This window comes from Ceratotherium simum, chromosome X (assembly GCF_057802395.1).
Source record: "Ceratotherium simum simum isolate JZ-2026a chromosome X, ASM5780239v1, whole genome shotgun sequence".
Classification (NCBI taxonomy): Eukaryota; Metazoa; Chordata; class Mammalia; order Perissodactyla; family Rhinocerotidae; genus Ceratotherium; species Ceratotherium simum.
Window position 1 is genome coordinate 122,446,411 of NC_141940.1, and position 15,156 is coordinate 122,461,566.

At 44.7% G+C, this 15,156-nt stretch overlaps 1 protein-coding gene across 7 annotated transcripts in view; it reads left to right on the top strand.

The window, feature by feature from the left end:
* The first annotated feature begins 1,707 nt into the window (after positions 1-1,707).
* GPR143 (G protein-coupled receptor 143) overlaps positions 1,708-15,156 on the top strand; it is a 41,614-nt gene continuing 28,165 nt past the window's right edge. For 2 of the 7 annotated variants that reach the window (XM_087426574.1, XM_087426575.1), the window contains exon 1: positions 1,708-2,232. In XM_087426574.1, the coding sequence (XP_087282700.1) occupies positions 1,874-2,232 (359 nt within the window). In that variant the 5' untranslated portion in view covers positions 1,708-1,873. Of the gene's footprint in view, positions 2,233-6,323; positions 6,434-7,426; positions 7,534-15,156 lie in introns of all 7 variants that reach the window. The other 5 variants (XM_087426571.1, XM_087426570.1, XM_087426573.1 and 2 more) reach the window with 5 other exon arrangements.

A 15,156-nucleotide genomic window follows, 5' to 3' on the forward strand; every position in this document is an offset into this window, starting at 1 on the left:
CATCCTTCTGCAGGTTTCCTCTGAGGCCCATCTGTAGTGTAATCATCTGAAGCGATCTGGCCTAGGAATCTTCATTTGTAACAATCCCACCCCCCCCCCAGGCAGTTCTGACTACTGACCCCCCTGGGAGCCTTGCCCTTGAATACTGAGCACCTGAGTCGTCCAGAGCCTGCAGGTCTGCACGTGGGAAGCAGAGAGGTGGCGTGTCTGCAGCTTGGGCATAAAACGGAGATTGAAACGCAGTCACACCTTTGCGTGGACTGGCCACCCAAACCCTCGGCATTGGGGAAAACGTACAGATGCTCCTGTTCCATTTTTAGCAGCTAAAGCACATTCCACACGCTAACGTCCAGAAGCAACCTCTGCTTCCCAAGAGCAAAGGAAAGAAGACCAGCCATCCGAAAGGGATAGCAGGATTCATGCTTGCTAAAAGACTGACACATCAGCATTTGGGGAGGAGTTCTGTGATGTTTTCGAATGTTTTTTACAAGCAAGTGTGTGATACCGAAGAGCGGTTCAGGTTTGGACCGTGTCAGTCTGTTCCGGACTTGTAGGAAAGCAGCTGCCTCTGCTTACAGACGCGCCAGGTCGGGTCCTTTTGAAGTGGTGGCCTTTGCAGCCCTTTGTTAAAGGCTCTGCTTCCCATCTGGCAGTGCAGCCTCCTGTCTTCCTTTCGTGGGTCCCCACAGGAAGCCCAGGCCTGTGGTTTTCCAGGAAGTAGGCGTAGGATCTGAGCCCAAACTTTGCCTGCCTTAAAATTGCAAAGTCGGTGGTGGAAATGTAGATGAGCCGCTGGGGTGGGAGGGCATGTAAGTATTTGCATTTAAGTGTTTAATGAGAGAAGACAAGGAAAATGAGGATGCCTTACCTTTGGTTGAGTGGGAAAAAACAAGAGAAAGGGGCCCATTTACTGGGGGGGAAAGGTCAAAGGGTGTCTGTTTCCGCGTTGACAATGGGCCTATTGGGTTTATTCTATCAGATATACCTGATAGAGCTGTTTTTTTGTTTTCTTTTTTTTTGCCTTTTTTAAAAATAAAGCTTTGGTTAACAAAGCCATAACCTAGAGAGGGTTCTTTTATTTTCAACCCAGAAGAACTTTTTAAAAACTTCACTCAGTATGTTTATTGTTATTATTAGCACTGATATAATTTTGAAACATTGATGCATATAGAATAAAGCATGATTTTCAATGTATAATGAAATGCATAGAAAAATTAAAGCAGTTAAGAAAATGAGAATAAACTTAACATTTCTTTTCTAAACAGTATTACACTTGAAAGCCAGTTTAGAATGTCAAAAATGTAACCCTACGCTGTTGAGCTGAGTAAAAATGGAACAGACCTGACAGGGAAGGTGCACGATATGTCTGTGCCTGTGTCTGGTTAGGCGAAGTAGTTTCCCCTTTCTTTAAGATTTGTTTGTTGATTTTAAACGAAAATCCTGCCTCTGTGGGATTGTTTCCGTGGGGCAGAGGAACCATAAAAAAAGCACTTTTATCACCAATCACATCAGCCACAGTTTATGAATGTGTTCTGGTGCCTGTAACGCATCAAAATTACGGATGTCGGATGTCGGAGTCCCAAATAGGAAAAGTCTGGAACATGGGGAATGTTTTTCTTAAGTGCAGCTAAAACGAGATGGCAGTTTGGCGGGCTCTAGATTCTGGAGAATTAAACCACTGGGAAGCCTTGGTGACAGAGGAGCAAGCCGACCTCTCTGACCTCTGGTGCTTCTTCCTCCACCCCTCCTCCTCCCGACCAAGCATCCCCCTCGTGAGGCCTCGTGGCGTTTGCAAAGGGCGCACAGCCCCCAGGGAGCCTTTTCTGCAAGCGCGGGCGATTGGGGCGGGGGCTGCGGGAGAGGCCCAGGGCACATGATGCCTCCCCGCCAAGCCCGCCCAGCACATGACCCAGGCCAGCCAGCGGGGTCCTGGCAGACCCGGGCCGCGTCCCCGAGCACGGCCCATGGCCTCGCCGCGCCTCGGGACCTTCTGCTGCCCCACGCGGGACGCCGCCACCCAGCTCGTGCTGAGCTTCCAGCCGCGGGCGTTCCACGCGCTGTGCCTGGGCAGCGGCGCGCTCCGCCTAGCGCTCGGCCTCCTGCAGCTGCTGCCCGGGCGCAGGTCCGCGGGCCCCGGGGTCCCCTCGACGGCCCCGCCGGCCTCGGCCCGCGCCCCGGCCTCCGCCCGTATCCTGCGCGCCGCCACCGCCTGCGACTTGCTCGGCTGCCTGGGTAAGGGCGCATGGCCCCAGGTGGGGACCTGCTCCGTGCACGGGTAAGGGCACACGGCCCGCGGGTTGGGACCTGCTCCGAGTCCGGGTGAGGGCGCACAGCCCGAAGGTTGCGACTTGCCGGGCGCCTGGATCAGGGCGCGGGCCCCAGACTGGGAGCAGGTCGGTGCCGGGTCAGGACGTACTGCCCGCGGAGTGGCAGGGCGTCTGCGGCCTCCGAGCGCAGACTAGGACAGAGCCGGAGGCGGCTCCCTAGGGACCGGACCGGACCGGACGACTAGCGGACTCGCAAAACAAGATAGTCGGTAAAAATTATGTCCAAGGGACATCTGTTTCTTAAAAAAAAAACCGGTTTATTGTGTTGGTTATTGCAAGTTTACTAGGGCAACTTTAGACAGTGCCGTTAAGCAAAACCCAGAAAATATAATGGGTCAGTAATTATTCCACCAGCGAGAGACTAACAGTTAATATTTTGTGTACACACACACATAAAATCATTTCCAAAATGATTTAGCATAATCAGGAAGGAAACCTGGTATTTGTTTATTTATTTATTTATTCATTCATTCAGGTTTGGGTTTTATACCCCAGGCCAGATCTTGCCTGCTGCCTCCTATCAATGGCCCACGAACTAAGAATGTTTTTTTTGTTGTTGTTTTGTTTTTTTGTGAGGAAGACTAGCCGTGAGCTAACATCCAATGCCAAGCCTCCTCTTTTTGCTGAGGAAGATTGGCCCTGGGCTAACATCTGTGCCCATCCTCCTCTACTTTATATGGGACGCTGCCACAGCATGGCTTGACAAGCAGTGCGTCTGTGCGCACCTGCGATGGAAACCTGCCAACCCGTGGGCAGCGAAGCGGAGCACCGCACTTAACCACTACGCCACCAGGCTGGCCCCCTAAGAATGTTTTTACATTTTTTAAATGTTTTTTAAAAATCAAAAGAAGAATGCTATTTACTGGCATGTACATATTCCATGAGACTTAAACGTCAGGGCGTCCACATGTACAGTTTGATGGGGACACAGCCATGCTGTGCATTGTCCCAGCCGTCTTTGCCCTAGAGGGCAGAGGTAAGTGTGGACAGAGAAAGTATGGCCATACAGCCTAGAATAGCTTCTATCTGGCCCTTGCAGAAACTTTGCTGATCCCTCCTTTATTTTTTTTATTTGTTATTTATTTATTTATTTTTTGTGAGGAAGATCAGCCCTGAGCTAACATCTATTGCCAATCCTCCTCCTTTTTTTTCCCCAAAGCCCCAGTAGATAGTTGTATGTTATAGTTGCACATGCTTCTAGTTGCTGTATGTGGGACGTGGCCTCACCATGGCGGGAGAAGCGGTGCGTCGTTGCGCGCCCAGATCGAAACCCGGGCCGCCAGTAGCGGAGCGCGCACACTTAACCGCTAAGCCACAGGGCGGGCCCTCATCCCTCCTTTAAACTATGATGTGGCACTTTTTACAGATCCTCTAAGCTGGATGTTGCAGCCATTTTGTTTAACTTGTTTTGGAAAATTTCTACAGTATACAAATGTAGAGAGACTGTATAATGAGCCCCCCTGTACCTATCACTTAGCTTCATCTACGCCCCATCCCCTTATGGCACTCTCCACTGGATTAATTTGAAGCAAATCCCAGAATTTATATCATTTCATCCAAACAGATCTCAGCTCTAGAAGATAAGAATTTAAATATATATATATATCACGTATTTTTATATATATCTTACACCAATATCATTGTCACCTTAAAATAATGCAAACCTATTCCTTAATATCATTGTTGTATGTTCAGTTGTCTCATAAATGTTATTTTTCAGTTGGTTTGTTCGAATCAGGGTCCAAATACTGTCCACATTTTGCAGTGGGCTGACAGGTACTGAGCATTTTGGAACTTCTCAGTAATGTTTGCTCTTGGAGCAAAAGCTGTTGCTGGGGTTGGAACTGCCCTCTGTCTCCATGCCCGGAGAGGATGCCAGCAACTCATGCCCCACCTTGAGCAAGTATCTGGGCACAGGCGGCTGTGCGTCCCAGGGCCCAGTTCTCCCATTCTGTGTGATTGGAGACACTCAGGAATCTTGACTTCAAATAAATGCTGTGGAACCTCCAGTCACTTTCTCAGACTTGAGGACTAAGACAGGAAGCAATACTTGTTTTCTATTAAGGATAAAATCATTTTAGTGCAGGATAATTAAATCAAAAATTGGTTTTCTTCCCCATTGTGCTAACTCATTTTGGGAAATTATCTTAATAGTAATTTAGTTCCTTTACTTTGAATATCTGGAAATAAAGATGCACCCAAACATCTTTCGAGGGTCAGTGAAATAATATTTGTATGTTCTTTCTCCTTTGGAAGGGAGCTGGATGATGTTGTGGGCAAATGAGCAGAAGCAGAAGTCAGGGGAAGGCTTGGTGACTGGACTCCCTCACTGAAAAATAAGAAATACCGAGGCTTAGCTCCTAGGGCATTTATGGAGCTTGAAGGAGTGCTGTATGCAGAAGACGATACAGCGCTATACGGAAGAAGAGTAGTATTCCCGTTAGCAGGGGCGTGATAATGAGAAGAATATCTTCAGCTAGTTAGTGTTCGTACTTCCCCTTTAGTGGTGTATTTTTATTTAGTGTATATTTACCAGTGTCTTACACAGTATATGTTTAGTAGTGTATTACAGAGTATATATTTGGTAGAGTATTACAATACATATTTACTAGTGTTTTACACAGTATATATTTACTAGTGTATGACATAGCATATATTTGGTAGTGTATTACACGGTATATATTTGGTAGTGTATTACACATATATATTTACTAGTGTATTACACAGTATATGTTTAGTAGTGTATTATACAGTATATATTTACTAGTGTGTTACATGGTGTATGTTTAGTAGTGTATTACACAGTATATATTTCCCAGTGTATGACACAGTATGTATTTGATAGTGTATTACACATGTATATTTACTAGTGTGTTACACAGTATATATTTACTAGTGTATGACACTATATATTTGGTAGTGTATTACAGTATATATTTACTAGTGTGTTACACAGTATCTATTTACTAGTGTATGACAGTATATATTTGGTAGTATATTACAGTATATATTTAATAATGTGTTACACAGTATATATTTACTAGTACATGACACTATATATTTGGTAGTGTATTACAGTATATATTTACTAGTGTATTACACAGTGTATATTTGCTTGTGTATGACACAGTATATATTTGGTAGTATATGACACAGTGTACATTTACTAGTGCGTTACACAATATATCTTTACTAGTGCATGACACAGTATGTATTTGGGAGTGTATTACAGATACTAGTGTACACTAGTAAATAATTTCTAACTTTGTACTGTACAGTTCCCCTTTAGCAGGGTATTACATAGTATATGCTTAAACAAGGGGTATTGCATTATCTAACAAAGAACCTTAATATATACCTTAAGTGTGTGTATTATTTTGAGGAGAATTAGATATTTGGGTCTAATAGCAAAGAAAATTCACAAATAATAAATGTCAAAAGCAAATTATCAAGAGCTAATTTGTGAAAATCTTAAATGTGTTTTTTTTAAAGAATGAAAGTACTACCTTTTTAAACTTCAGAATTGTGCTTTCTCAATCATTCTTTTTTATATGAGGAATGGTTAACATGAACATTAAAAATATAGGCAAGAAATACAGCTTGTTATTCACATAATCGCTTGTTAATACCAAGTAAACACAAAAATGAGGGACATGATTATGGCTAACGATGGTTTCAGTTGAAATCCAAGTGCCTGGGATTGCTTTGCCACCATAATAGTAATTTTCTGAGTAACTCAGTCTTATGTTTTCCCTCTCTATTTCTGCACACACCAATATGTGTTTCTTCCCTCCCTCCATCTCTTCCTCCCTCCCTTCTCTCTCTCTCCCTTCCTATCTATCAATCATCCATCTATCTGTCTGTGTATGTATGTATGTATGTATGTATCTATCTATCTATCTATCTATCTATCTATCTATCATTTTTACAGAGCAACAAGTCAGCTTTAGATTGGAATTAGGACCAGATACAAAGTATCATCTAATTCTACCGTAGGGATCGTAGTCCGGTCTATGGTGTGGTTAGGATTTCCAGATTTTGTTGAAAGCACCTCAGACGTGAATGGGACAGACATTTGGCCTGCCGCCTTCTGCGTGGGGAGTGCAGTAAGTACACCTCCCTTTGTTTGCCCCCTCCTCCGTCCCTGTTCTTCTGTTATGCTGTAGTCCTCCAAAGTGTGGTCCCAACCCATCCACCAACCCACTGGAGTTTGTTACAAACGCAAATTCTCAGAGCCCTGCCTCCTCCCCAGACCTGCTGATCAGGAACCCTGGGGTGGGGGCCATCTGTGACTTAACAAACCCTCCAGGGGCTTCTGATGCACAACCAAGTTTAAGAACCACTACTGTAGTGGGGTCTTCCCTCCCCCCACCTTTAAGCATACATATACAATCTTTACCTTAGATATAGCCACAATCAACAACAGCTGGCCAAAAAAGAAGAATGTTATTGATTTATTGGATGTATTTTACTTAATGAAACACACACACACACACACACACACACACACACACACACACATACACACATTGCACTGTCCACTGGGTTAATGCTTAAGTGAAAGACCTCAAAGTACACGGATGCTGTGCTGACCCCACCGTCTGTAGCAGAATTGTGAGCTTCTCTCCCTACCTCCCCTCCGTTGCTTCCCAGCTGCATCCCAATGGAACATCTGTCTCGGCCCACACCAGTGAGGAATACCAATCTCGTCTTGCCCCTAACATGCAAGGCCCCTTTCCTTTCTCTTCTCCTGGGAAGGTCTTTCCTACCCATACTCATTCGTTCTCGGCAAAAGAGCTTCTAGTTCAAAGACCCTGTGAGCCTTCATGCCAGTTTAAGCCGCACCTCTGAGACCTTTATCAACTGTGCCTACAAGGATAGCAGAAGGCAGGGCTCTCTAGTCTAGTCCCACTGAGCAGACACAGAACAAAGGCACAGCCCACCCTTGGTCTCCAAGACTGTCCGCGTGTCTCCAGAGGGCTTTCATGTGCTGCCTCCTGACGTCAGAGGAAGCGGGCATCTGCCAGCTCATTTCACGGATGGGGGCATTCGGGTGCCTGTTTCCAGGAGCTTTGATGCCGGGTTCTTCCTGCTTACAGATGTGGGTCCAGCTGTTGTACAGTGCCTGCTTCTGGTGGCTGTTTTGCTATGCAGTTGACGCCTATCTGGTGATCCGGAGGTCGGCGGGACTGAGGTATTCAGAGAGGTCAGCAGGGCTCTCTGCCCTGGTTCTGTTGTATGAGGAAAGGTTGCAGATACTGTTGAGTGCTCCAAAGTGTTTTTCAGTACCGCAGACACAGTCTATCAGAATCTGTCAGCTGGCCCCTCCACCGAGAAATATCTATGGCAGCTCATTTTTATAAAAAGCCAAATGCAGACTCAAAATAATGAGGCTTTTAAAACCTTGAAAACAAGTAATTCAATAATTTAAATAGTTGGAACTGGACAAATACTAAAAAAAAAAAAAATTCGCATGAATATAAACAATTTTTGATTGTATGGAAAGATTTGAGCAAAAAAATTCCTTGAAGTATGTATTAACACTTTACATTAAGTGGAACCCAAGGATGCTGCAGCTGTGAGTGGCTGCCTGCTGAGGAATGACACAGTTAGGACCTTGGCACTGGTGGGTTTGAATTCCTGCCCAGGCACTCACTAGCTGTGTAACTGTTGGCAAGTTGCTTAACCTCTCTGGACTTCTGTTTGCTCAGCTGTAAAGTGGTACCCACCTCATAAGGTTCTGGGAGGAGTCAACGTGATGATACGTGTCAGTGGTGCCTGGCACGTGGTAGGCTCTCAGTAACTGTGAGCTGTGGCTGGAGCTGGGATATGCCTGTGTATTGAGGAAACAGAAATATAGAGAACCTAAGTGACAACGAGAAGCTGGAGGGCAGGGCGGGGTCCAGGAGGCTCCAGGTCCAGGAAGTGTTTGTCCCCCACCAAGTTCGAGGTCCACATCAATCAGATCCCCTTTGCAAGGAGACCTTGCTTGCTTTTTTTTTTTAAACAGCTGTATAAACTTCAGCCATTTAGATGTATAAAATCCATTGTTTTTTAGTATATTCACAGAATTGTGCAACAGTGACCAGCATCTAGTTTGATGACATTTTAATCATTCCTCCAAAGTCTCTGTACTAGTTATTAGGCACTCCCGATTGTCCCCTCGCCCGCAGCCCCTGGCAACTACTAATCTACTTTCTATCTCTAGACTTGCCTATTCTGGACGTTTCCTATAAATGGAATCATACCATATGTGACCTTTTGTGTCTTGCTTCTTAAACTTAGCATAGCATTTTATCTGTGTTGTAGCATGTGTCGGTATTTCATTCCTGTTCATTGCTGAATACTATTCCACTGCATGGATAGACTACATTTTAGTCATTTCTCAGCTGATGGGCATTTAGATGGTTTCCATTGTTTTGGCTATTAGGAATAACGTTGCAATGAACATTTGTGCTTGTGTGGACATATGTTTTTATCGTATACTCGTGGGCATACACCCAGGAGTGGAATTCCTGGGTCGTACAGTAACTCTGTGTATAACTTTGTAAGACGCTTCTAAACTGCTCCCTAAAGAGGCTGCACCGCTTTACATTCACACCAGCAATGTGCGAGGGTTCCAATTTCTTCACATCCTTGCTAACCACACTTGTTATTTTCTGTGTATTTGTTTGGTTTTTTAAATTTTAGCCATCCTAGTGTACGTGACATGGTATCTCACTGTTGTTTTGATTTTCCTCATGGCTAATGATGTTTAGCATCTTCTCATGTGCTTATTGGCCATTTGTTTACCCTCTTTGGAGAAATATCTTTTCATTTCTCCTATGGGCTATTTATGACAAATAGCCCATTTTTTAATTGGGCTATTTGTCTTTTTATTTTTGAGTTGTAGGAGTTCTTTATATATTCTGGAGACAAGTACCTTATTACATATATGGTATCTATTTTTCTCGCATTCAGTGGGTTTTCTTTTCCCTTACTTGATGGTATCTTTTGAAGCAAAAAAGTTTTTAATTTTGATGAGGTCAAGTTTTTCTGTTCTTTTCTTTTATTTCTTGTGCTTTTGCTGTCATCTAAGAAACCATTGCCTAACCCAAGGTCACAAAGATTTATACCTTTATTTTCTTCTGAGAGTTTTATAGTTTGAACACTTATTTAGCTTTGAGTTAATTTTTGTGTGTTGATGAAGAAGAGGTCCACCTTTATTCTTCTGCATGTGGATATCCAGTTGTCCTGGCACCATTTGTGGAATAAATTCACTTTTAAAACCAACATCAGTCTTAAATCATTCTACGAGGCCAACATCACCCTGATACCAAAGCCAGACAAAGACAATACAAAGAAAGAAAATTACAGGCCAATATCACTGATGAACATTGATGCAAAAATCCTCAACAAAATATTGGCAAACCGAATACAGCAATACATTAAAAAGATCATACACCGTGATCAAGTGGGATTTATACCAGGGATGCAGGGATGGTTCAACATCTGCAAATCAATCAACGTGATACATCACATCAACAAAACAAAGAATAAAAACCACATGATCATCTCAATAGACGCAGAGAAGGCATTTGACAAGATACAACACCCATTTATGATAAAAACTCTCAACAAAATGGGAATAGAAGGAAAGTACCTCAACATAATAAAGGCTATTTATGACAAACCCACAGCCAACATCGTACTCAACGGGGAAAGACTGAAAGCCATTCCTCTGAGAACAGGAACGAGGCAGGGCTGCCCACTCTCACCACTCCTGTTCAACATAGTACTGGAGGTTTTGGCCAGAGCAATTAGGCAAGAAAAAGGAATAAAAGGAATCCAAATAGGTAACGAAGAAGTGAAACTCTCACTATTTGCAGATGACATGATTGTATATATAGAAAACCCTAAAGAATCTGTTGGAAAACTATTAGAAGCAATCAACAACTACAGCAAAGTTGCAGGGTACAAAATCAATCTACAAAAATCAGTTGCATTTCTGTATGCTAATAATGAACTAACAGAAAGAGAGCTCAAAAAGATAATACCATTTACAATTGCATCAAAAAGAATAAAATACCTAGGAGTAAATCTTACCAAGGAGGTGAAGGACCTATACAATGAGAACTACAAGACATTATTGAAAGAAATCCATGATGACATAAAGAAATGGAAAGATATCACATGCACGTGGATTGGAAGAATAAACATAGTTAAAATGTCTATATTACCTAAAGCAATCTACAGATTCAATGCAATCCCAATCAGAATCCCAATGACATTCTTCACAGAAATAGAAAAAAGAATACTAAAATTTATATGGGGCAACAAAAGACCCCAAATAGCTAAAGAAATCCTAAGAAAAAAGAACAAAGCAGGAGGCATCACAATCCCTGACTTCAAAACATACTACAAAGCAATAGTAATCAAAACAGCATGGTACTGGTACAAAAACAGACAGACAGATCAATGGAACAGAATTGAAAGCCCAGAAATAAAACCACACATATACAGACAGCTAATTTTCGACAAAGGTGCTAAGAACATACAATGGAGAAAGGAAAGTCTCTTCAACAAATGGTGTTGGGAAAACTGGACAGCCACATGCAAAAGAATGAAAGTGGACCATCTGCTATCGCCATTCACAAAAATTAACTCAAAGTGGATCAAAGACCTGAAGGTGAGACCTGAAACTGTAAAACTCATAGAAGAAAATATAGGCAACACACTATTTGACATTGGTTTTAAAGGAATCTTTTCGGATGACGTGCCTACCCAGACGAGGGAAACTAAACAAAAAATAAACAAGTGGGACTTTATCAGATTAAAGAGCTTTTATAAGACAAATGAAACCAGAATCAAGATGAACAGACAACCCACCAGCTGGGAGAGAATATTTGCTAAACATACATCTGACAAGGGGTTGATCTCCATAATATATAAAGAACTCACACAACTGAACAACAAAAAAACAAACAACCTGATCACAAAATGGGCAGAGGAAATGAACAGACACTTCTCCAAGGAAGATATACAGATGGCCAATAGGCACATGAAAAGATGTTCAACATCATTAATCATCAGGGAAATGCAAATCAAAACAACACTAAGATACCACCTCATGCCCGTTAGAATGGCTATAATCACCAAGACAAAAAACAACAAGTGTTGGAGAGGATGTGGAAAAACAGGAACCCTCATACAGAGCTGGTGGGAATGCAAATTGGTGCAGCCTCTATGGAAAACGGTATGGAGATTCCTCAGAGAATTAAAAATAGAGATGCCCTATGACCCAGCCGTCCACTACTGGGAATCTATCCAACGAACCTGAAATCAACAATCCAAAGAGGCTTATGCACCCCTATGTTCATTGCAGCATTATTCACCATAGCCAAGAAGTGGAAGCAACCTAAGTGTCCCTCGTCTGACGACTGGATTAAGAAAATGTGGTATATATATACAATGGAATACTACTCAGCCATAAAAAAAGACAAAATCGTCCCATTTGCAACAACATGGATGGACCTGGAGGGTATTATGTTAAGTGAAATAAGCCAGAAAGAGAAAGACAAACACTGTATGATCTCACTGATATGTGGAATATAAACCAACACATGGACAGAGAAAACTGGACTGTGGTTACCAGGGGCAGTGGGGGTGGGGGGTGGGCACAAGGGGTGAAGGGAGTCATATATATGGTGATGGACAAACAAAAATGTACAACCCAGAATTTCACAATGTTAGAAACCATTAAAACATCAATTAAAAAAAAAACAAAAACCAACATCAGTAACCAAATAAACATCATATTAAGGCTACAGAATACATTGGGTAATCTTAGTGGATCCCTGCTTTAAAATTGTTGATATTCCTTGTGGATATCACATCATCATTGACTTTGGTCTCTCTGGCCTGAAATATAGTGCTTACTTCATTTTCGTGTTTGTTCCTTCCACCTTTGTACTTAGCTCCCAAGCTTTTACACATCTGTAAAAACCTAGATATACCTGGTTGTGGAAATTCTCTAGGGAAGACAGTCAAGGTCCCAGGCAGCCAACCAGGTGTATCAGTGAGGATTAGTTTTGGCTACATAAAATACCTAAAATAATAGTGACTTAAACAGGATAGGACTTTCTCTTTCCTGCTAAAGGAGACCAGAGGTAGGCAATCCAGGGCTCTTATGATGGATATCAGGGACCCAAACTCCTGTCTTCCTGCTCCACCATCCTATTGTGTGACTCCCATCCTCAAGGTGTCATGGCCCGATATAGCTGCTGGAACTCCAGCCACCACATCCGCATTCCAGACAGCAGGAAGGAGGAAGGGCGCAATGCAAAAGGGGTCTGTTTTCCCCTGAGCCAGCTCCCTTTCAGCAGCCTCCCTGGGGATTTCACCAACAATTCCATTTCCATATTATTCGCCAGAATTTAGTTTCCTGGCCACACTTAGCTGCAAGAGGAGGTAGGAAATAGGGTCTGTTAGTCAAGCAGGCTGTTGCTCTGCATGACATCCAGGTTATATTTCTAAGGGAAAATGGCTTTGGCAGGCAGCTGGCAGCATGAGAGGGCCTCATCCCTGAAGCCCGTGAGTGTGTGTCCCTGTCTGATGGCTCCCTCACTCAGTTTTGGAGGGATTAGAGCTATGACACAATTAGAAGTCTCCTAGACCCCTAGCTGTGGAGATAAGAAGAGCCTTGGAGCTGGGAAAGGAAGCCGGGAGAAGTGTATGCCTCCTGCTGTCATAGGAGGATGCCTTGCTTCACCCCCACCGGTGGGGGACTGGGGTCACACAGGGCAACCTGAGAGTGTTCTGGGCCCAGAGGACAAGCAGAGCCCTGAGAAGCCAGGACAGGCAATCAGGAAGCCCTCCTCACACCCAGAAGAGTGTTTAGATTTGATTTTGGAGCTCAGCGTTAGGATAGGCAGGGCGCTGGGGGTGTGCAGAGACTAGAGGATGCTGGGCAGATTTTGACTTCCAAAGACCCACCCATAATGCAGGAGGCGAACGTCCAAGGAGGCGAAACATCCAGAGGCCTCCCAGGGGCAGGAGCAAGGGCAGGGTTCCAGCCCTAGGAAGACTGTCGGGAGTGAGGTGGGCTCTGCCGGCAAAGAGGAACAGAGCGCACAGCAGGCACAAGAGACAGGTGCTCTGTAGCCATGGAGACCTAGCCCCCACCTCATCCCTAGCAGAAGTCATGCTTCCTGGTGGGAGGTCTCCAAGGGGCCAGCACTGGGTGGTCTGAGCCAGAGCTGAGAGTATGGGTCCAGAAGCCTCTGTAGCTCCTCTTTTAAGAGCCAGTTTCTTTCCAGAGCCCAGAGCCAAGGGTGGCAATTAAAAGACTGCACCTGGTGAGCAGGGGTCCCAAGGAATTCCAGGGCAGGGGGCCAGGCTTTGCAGGTATGGCTGAATTAAACTCCACGGCCCCTTCTAGGTCCTTCCAGTCCTTAGCTATTTTCTTTGGCACAAGAGAATTGTTTCTTTTAATCCTAATCCTAAGAAATGTCATTAAGGCAGATTTAATGTTAAAATTTAAATTGCTACTTAGTTTCCAGGTGTGGGATAGACATATTTTAAACAATAACAGAAGTCACTTGAGGTCCTGGGGAAAGCCCTGAATTGAAGTCACTACTTGCTCGGAGAAAATGAAAGTGTGAGAGCAAAGGGGGTCTGGGGAGGCCCTTTGTGTTCTGGACATGAACACTGTCTAGCCATCAGATAAAGAAATGAGGATCTTCACCATGGGCTGCTCCTGATCACGGCTGAATTGGAGTTCAGACTCTCACCCTAGTGTGGGTTTCGGGTTGTATCAGTTACTGAAGTGGCTGCCGCCTGCGTGAGCCGGCCCGGATCTGACTCCCACCCTGTGAGGCCATTTGGGGCTGGGGAACCATCGACCAGGCTTTGGCGGGCTCCCGTCCTGGCCTCGCCCAGCCTTGCCCCGGCCCACCCTCTCCCACCTCAGTAGATGAGGCCACCCGTACCCTCCAGCCCAAGGTTAGGGTCTGGAATGCAGACATTCCACACTCTTAATACTCCAGCTCCTTGGAGAAAGCTGCTCGTTAGTGTTCTGAGTCTGTGCGAAGCCTCTGACTTCTGGGCAATCACACCCCGCCCTGCCCCCAAACCCAGAGAGGTGGGGCAGGGCTGCTGCAGAACCAGCTCTGATGTGGGAGGCGCAGTATGTCGGAGTCCTTGCCTCCCGGCCTCTCAGAGAGCTGGCTAGGAAACGTTCCCTCTCCCTGCAGCTCAATCCTTGTCTGCTGTCTCTCTCTCTTCCCTCTTGTCTCCTTGCGCAAGGGCTTCCTTTCTCTCTGATCCCTTTGTCTACACAGCTGATCTTCAGAGTTGGGGGTTGTGCTATTTGCCAGGAGTCTGGTGGAGCTGTGAGTGACGGCAGGCGCCTCTGATGGAGCCCTGGGCTCCTGTCCTGTGGGACAGAAGAGGCAGTGGAACGCTGGGTTGGAAGGGTCAGGTAGCTCTGCGTGTGCACAGGTCTTCTGCCTTCCTGACCCCATCTGCAAGGCTGGCCGCCCGCGTCCCTAGGGGGAGCAAGGTGGGGTGTGTGTGAGTACAAAGATGAATGATAGAGATTGTCCAAGAATGCTAGCTATGCAGGGAATGGTAGGGAGTGGGGAGGTGGGAAGGCCAGAAAGGAAAGCTCCCTGCTCTCCTGGAACATGGAATAACCAGCTATTTCTTGGGAAGGTCTTCTTGGTTTGGAGTGAGCATTAAAACGCTTGCACGTTAGGTAGGGGGGTGACTTCAGAAAGGATTGGGGATAAGGAGCTCCTTGCTTATTGGGTGAGCCGGGCACTTATGAGGTTCCCGTATCTTGTTCCTC